The sequence below is a fragment of the Lycium ferocissimum genome, chromosome 12, assembly GCF_029784015.1.
Source record: "Lycium ferocissimum isolate CSIRO_LF1 chromosome 12, AGI_CSIRO_Lferr_CH_V1, whole genome shotgun sequence".
NCBI lineage: Eukaryota > Viridiplantae > Streptophyta > Magnoliopsida > Solanales > Solanaceae > Lycium > Lycium ferocissimum.
Genome location: NC_081353.1, coordinates 56,669,258 through 56,676,159, shown reverse-complemented (window position 1 = coordinate 56,676,159; position 6,902 = coordinate 56,669,258). Strand labels below are relative to the sequence as shown.

Genomic DNA, 6,902 nt, shown 5'->3' with positions numbered 1-6,902 from the left:
CCATTTTTCCTTTCCTGATTAATTCAAATATTCCCGCCCATCTGAAAGGGTGCAACCTTTGAGTTGCACCTTTCTGAACTAAAGCTTCCATGGCTATATGTCTCCTTATGATCTTGAGAATATTACTTACGAATTTTCTGATCTTCTTTTCTCTGCTTCTTCTTGCACGCATAAAATTTTCATGTGATTAACAACCGTTGAGTGAGTTCGCTGTCACCGGAGTTTACTGTACCTCTACAACGGTGAGTAAATCGTTCTATCCTAAGAGGATATATTCCAACACCTCGGGTACATTGAGGGGAATAATTTTCTTAAGGACACACTGTGAATTCAGTTGACTCGATTTAATTTTTACATATTTTTTTGATACTGTTTCCAGATACTGGTTTATGTTCATTTTTTAATACAGGTTACTAACAGTTAATTGATTATTTTGTGTACAAAAATGCAAAGCTACAAGTGATTACCTTGTAAACAGGTCCATAACAGCCCTCTCCAGTTTTGCTCACCACTGATTAATCGTAGTTCTTAGATTTAGCTATTGTAGATAAGTCAAACAATGGTAACTCAAATTCTTCACTGTGGTTTGATTTCCATTGTGGTAATCCATCTTATACTTGCCATTGCACCCCCAGCATCCTGCCAAAAGAGCAATGTATCGAATTCAGTTAGGCAAAAACTTGTTTTGATGTTCGATTGAATCTGAATTCCTCTACTACTAATAATTCTGTACAAATGACTTGTGGAGGTTATCTTCCTTTTTCTCTGAAGCTCGCTTCCTTCTTCAAATGCAGATCACCAGACTTAAGAGTGCCAAAATCACACCAGCTGATAATGGGATAATCAACGAAAGTAGTTTGCCTTTGTGTCCATTTGATTTATCCTGACTAGCTGCTACTATTCAATCCAAATATAGGTGATGAATTCGACTTCTCCATCAGCTGGTTACACATGGCTACATTAGATCTTTTTGAATTTTTCTAGACATCATGGTTACAAGTTTGGCATAACTATACTCTTAACTCATTCTTTTCTTAAACTAAATACATAGCCGTGCTAATTCATAGTAGCTTGTTCTGTTAAAACTGTGAGTTTTTAATTTGTCGTTAAAGTACAGCATATCTGATATCATTGGTACTGTGACTGTCTACAAGTAAATTCATATTTTCTTTATCCAGTAAATCAATCACAAACTAATAATTTTCTTTATCAGCAAAAAAGCCTTACCTAATTCAGAAGCAACCATTCTACTGTAGATATCTTGACCTTCGTTGGGTAGCTGTCTAGTATCAAGCGTATCTTCAAACCACAGTAAGCAGTTTACTTCTAACCTCAAGTCAAACCATACCCGTCATTTTAGCAGCATCAAGCTGCACTTTCTAATGCAACTCCAAAATTTTCACTTCTGCAATTCGAATACATGTTTCAATTTAGTAAACTTCCCCTCCGATCCCCATGTTGAACCAGTTAATAAAAGAGCTCTATCGCAATCAAAGAATTCTTGATTTCTAATTACAAATAGGACATTCTTAATCAAATTAAAACTAACTCTAGAAGACAAGCTTATGACTTTCCAGCAGCAAAGAAGACAAGCTTAACATGTATCAATTAGTATGCTAAAATACACACTTTTCTCATAAAAAACAGGAAGCGAGACTGGTAATCACAAATATTCACAATATGGTACTTACTGGAATAAATTTATGCATTTCCTCACAATTTTGTTCCCCTAGAGCCAAACTAATTTTGATATGAGGAACCTAGCGACTTCAATTTTTTGCAAAATTGACTGATAAAGTAATTTGTTTAAAAAATAATAACCATTTTCAGTCTAAATTAGCTTCTAAATAGTTAAGTCAAGGATCAATAAGAGAGAATGAAATAATAATAAAATAAAAGAAGGTAGCATTAAGGAAGGGGAAAATAGTAGCATACCTGATACCGTGAAAGGTGCTGGGATTTCAAATCTTCAGTCTGCTATTTTGATATAAAAATCAAGAACATACTTTTTCAATCTTGCATAGTTTTTTCAGCAGAATTGTACATAAACAGATATTATAGAAAAAACACGATGAACTTTTCGAAAATAAGAAATAAAACAGATAGGAGTATTTTAAAAATTCGGAATCTGGAAAGTAAATCTAATTACCTTAGGAGGAATACATCAAAATGTGAGGTGGTTATGATGTCAAGCTTAGTGGTTTTGATGCCTTCTATCTAGCAAAGATTGATACCGCCTTAGTAAACCCTCACAATCTGATATAGTTTTGCAGAGGTTATAGTAACCTCACAAATAAACCTCCGCAAATATAGTGTTTTTTTGTAGTGTTTGGGCCATCTGGCCAACTTTCCACAAGATATTAGGAAAAGAAGCATTAAAGGGAAGGGAAGGAAATTGGGTGGAGAGTACCATGTACATTAAGAGGTTTGATCAACCACCACCTGATAATAATAGATCTAGCACTACCAGCAGGAACCACAGGGATATCACAGGCATTAGAAAAGAATTAAGTTCCAAGTTTTACCAGCAATACGTCCTTCACCATTTGTCTTAAAAATGACACAGTACTGAGTATTTTTGAATTAATGAAATAATCCCAAAGAGAGCAAAATGAATATAGAGGATTCGTGCAGCCGTCCCTAATCGATTCGGAATTAAGACACAATTTGTAGAAGAAACAACAGGTAAAACTATTGACAACGTAACTTACTTTAAGGACTAGAGGAGGAGATACGTACACGCTTAACACAATATCTCAAAAGCAAATTAAAGTACAAAAAGAGCATATCAACATTAGCTACACAGGCAAAAGAAAGGAGACTGGGAAAGTAACATTATATGCAAGCCAAACAACAATTCAAGAATTTCAAGTCCTTTTACCTTTGACTTCTAACTCTTGCATAGATTGGTTAATGGAAGGCAGCAAAGTTAAAGAAGTGTTACAGATTCACAATAGCAATTGGAAGAGGATTGCAGTGTACAATAGGGATATTAGAATATTGTAAAGATCAAATATATCTCTAGTAAACTAATTAATAATAAGTTCCTTTATGTATATCCTTCCCCTTTGTTTTGTGGAACCAAATTACCCTGGTTCTCTTTATTTTGTGACAAGTTAATAAAGTTGAAGCCTATTCCTAGAAACACCATTAATGTCTGCTGGACATATTCGGAGCCATGATCATTTAAGCTCAACACAGATGGCTGATCACTTAGCAGTCGGGAAAGCTTTTTTTTTTTTTAAAAAAAAAAGAAAAAAAAAAGCTATTTTCAGCAGCTACCAATTGGAGCAAAGGGTCCTTTTCATCTGGACAAAAGCCAAATGCCATCTTTAAACTCAAATATGATAAGGCAAATTTCTTTGTTAGTTAGTCGGATATTACATTCTTATTTTGCTGAGGGAAGGCATCTAGAGTAACTCCTTCCCATGATAAAGACTTCATCCTTGTTTCCTAATCTGAGGTATGGCCAAGCCCTCCTCTTGTATACTATTTTAAGATATATAACATCCCCATCCAATCTGGGAAAACATGACAAAAAGAAAATATAAGCATATCATCAGATCCTTTGAATTAATAACATGAATTGAAGCTTATCAACTTGAGTTTCTGCATCTTAGCTCGATTATATTTTATTAGAATCACATTGAGGTAAGGTTTCAACATTGAATCTGAATGTTTTTATAACATGTTAACTTTCTTGTGCAATTATACAGATACCTTGATATACTTTACTTCTCTGACAACTTGCCATCTGTAAAATTGAAGTTCCTGATCACTTGATTTGCTAAGTTAATTGCATAGAACAACCTTTCTGGGAATACCCCCTTAAAAATTGGCTCATTGATAGGAATCAGTGTTCTTAGAGCAATCCAGTGGTAAAGCCTATAGAAATATCAATCCTATTCAAGTAAGGCCGTCCACACAAAAATGTTTTTAGGACCTGCAACTATCTTAATTCTATTGGATCTAATGCTATCAATCAGGAGACTATTGATAGACTCTTATACTGATTCAATGCTAATCAAACTAAAACCAATGAGTCATTCAATTAATTACCTCTTTCTTCACAATACTTTCAACTTTAATCTTTGGCAATTAAAAACCAACAACTACACATCAAAAATTGGGCGGGTACCCTAAAGGAAGTCTTCATTAAACAGGATAATAAGACTTGAGAGCATAACAACAACAAAAACATACCTCGTGTATTCCCACAAGTGGGGTTTGGGGGAATTGAGAGCATCGACATAAGGAAAAACACCAGTTTCTAACTGTCGAAGTAACAATTTAGATTGCATCTACGAACATCTTACCAAAACAATGGAATCATCAAGCGCAGTGGTTTAAGCCAACAAACTATTCCATAGGAAGCGCTTGTGATCATCTCAAAAGAAATATACATGCTACAACTACAAGTAATAACTTTAAGCACAATTGTACCAGTATGAACCAGCAGATTAAGTATCAAATCACTACTCTTAAGAAAAATTCAATGGGACTATGGGAGAACTTAAGTTCAAAGTTCTCAATTATCAAGAATCTATCCCTAAAATTATAGTAAACTTTATAAATGAATAAATGCATTCAATTTGAACTAGAATAAACTACATTACCAATCTAATAGAAAATAAATTGCCTCCCTCTCCGTAAGGGTCGCCAGTTCACCACTTCTGAGTTCCACAGCCGAGCCAAATTTGTAGGCTCTTACTTCGTATAATTGAGTGTGCCAAGGCTTTCTTCCATGAGAAGTAGAATGACTCGAATTCTTCATATACGTTAAACGGTCCATGAAGCATGTAATCACTTCAATAGTACTAGAGAAAAAGTTGAGTCTCCTAGGATGACAACTCCATATCAAAGCATCCACAAAACTTGGGCACTCCACAGGTGAACTTTTAAGCCATACAGTTAAAACGTCCACTTGAGAGGTAGCAACACTATAGTGCACTTGCAAATCTTTCATGTTGATCTCATTGCATTTGTCAAAATAAAGGGAAAGATGAGACCAAGAGGTCAAGTTTGATAGGAATTTCCTCAACTTACAAAACCATGCAGCATTTAAATCATTGTGCCCATAGCAACTAAGATTTGTTCGCAAGTTCTTCAATTGACCAGACTCTTTTGCAATTTTAAGCTCAGGAATTGTACTACCCATATACTCAAGTGATACCAAATTTGAAGCATCAATCTCCCCTATGTCCTTACAAAACTGAATCCCCAAGACCTTTAGCGATTGACTCCCGCAAATGTTAAACCTTTCCAACTCTCCACAAACGTTATCTATTAACAAACTCTCAAGGAATTGGGATGTAGAAATAAGGTGCTCTAGAAATCCTTCAGATATCGTCATATGTGATAGCTTTAAAGATTTTAGATTCTGACATTCAACAATATCCAATACTATGAATTCTTTCCAAGACCCAGAATAAGACAGGTGTTCTAGAGTTGGTGCTTGAATTTTAACACTCTTGTTATGACTGCCGCTTGATAAAATAGAAACTGACTTGATATTTTGAAGATTCCGCAGCTCAATATTTGTCAATAAACGACAATACATAATGATGACATCGACAATCAAGGGACAATAATTAAGCAGAGTCTGAAGCACGTTATTGTCTAAACGAACATCAGTTAGAGAAATCTTTCTCAAAGACTGGCAGTTCGCCACTTGACTAGTAGATAACGAAAGATTCATCAAATCACAACCCGTTAGAACCAATTCTCTTAAAGATTCTGACACCAAGAATGTGGAAATAGGGAAGGGGTATGAGGGGACAGAAACCGCACATACCAGATATTTTACACCATTCTGAAGAGCAATGTCAAGGCACTTATCTATCCAAGGGAAAGCAAGAGGATGATGATAAGCAGAGGTTGAAACTGATAGCTCAAACTTTTCTATAGGGATTTTTCTTTCCCTATATCTCTCCATGATTTTGTCCACTATTTTTCTATTATTATTGCCTTTGCCATACCCAACTTTGACTTTCAGGTTGGGATTGGTGAACCAGGCTTGTAACCATTTTTTGGACAGTATGCTCGTCTGGGCTGCTGCTTCAAAACTAAGGTACGACAATATTTTGTGAATGTTGCATTCAGGCAATTTGTCCATGGTCGTGGCTTGTGAGTTGTGATACACATCCTGTGTGAATAGATTTATAGAATGCAAATTTAATTTGTAACAAGTCACAATCCAACAAGGAGAGAACTGGCTAGACGAAACCTTTTCCTAGGCAGAAACAGCTCACCTCTGATAAAAGAGATATAATCCTAGTCGATATATGTATTTTGTACGTTACACTTTTCTTGTTTTTTTCCAGGTCAATTTATTGAATATCTTAATTAAGAAAATTGTGGATTTTAAAATTACTTTTTAGTTTTATATTTGGAGAAATATTATTTTTTATGCATTTATTCCGTATTAGGATAAAGAATTTATTAACTTATAACTAACTTAAACTAAAGAAGAAGCTTAAACTATCTCTTCTTTTTTTTTCATCTAAAGAAAAAAAGTTATATTGGTTGGTTTACATGTTTTTACGTCACTTACTAGTCTCTACGAACGTGTTGTTGCACTTTATTTCGTGTCAACCATGAGAAAATGTTAGATTAAGTTATTTGTAATCAGAATCATTTTCTTATGAAGTAGGTAAATATTATTAGTTCATACTAATAATCCTTTAAAATGATTTTTTTGAGTCTGGTGTAGTCTTTTGAAGTACTACTTTTCATCTATTTTTTGTGCAATTTTTTATGTTATGATTTTTTGTCTGCTTTTGTAGTATGGTGTAGTTATTTTAAGATGCAATTTATGCTACTTTTTATCTATTCTTAGTTTGTGATACAATTTTTTGGCATTGCAAATTTAAAAAAAAAAAAAAAAAACTTTTTTCAATTAT

The 6,902-nt window shown here is 34.3% G+C and overlaps 1 protein-coding gene across 1 annotated transcript; it reads right to left on the bottom strand.

Annotated features, from left to right (window-relative positions):
• Window positions 1-576: 576 nt before the first annotated feature.
• Window positions 577-6,115, bottom strand: LOC132039472 (putative F-box/LRR-repeat protein At5g02700). The gene is made up of 2 exons (XM_059429949.1): window positions 4,640-6,115; window positions 577-639 (listed from the first exon to the last, which is right to left on the bottom strand). The coding sequence occupies exons 1-2, from the start codon at window positions 6,113-6,115 to the stop codon at window positions 577-579; spliced, it is 1,539 nt and encodes a 512-aa protein (XP_059285932.1).
• Between the last annotated feature and the right edge of the window lie 787 nt (window positions 6,116-6,902).

What these genes read in the sequence shown, in the direction of transcription:
- LOC132039472 (XM_059429949.1), bottom strand. Translation starts at nt 6,115, where the DNA reads ATGGACAAATTGCCTGAATGCAACATTCACAAAATATTGTCGTACCTT. An exon ending in CGACCCTTACGGAGAGGGAG is followed by an intron (nt 640 to 4,639) that starts GCAATTTATTTT and finishes CTCTTTTGGCAG; the next exon opens with GATGCTGGGGGTGCAATGGC.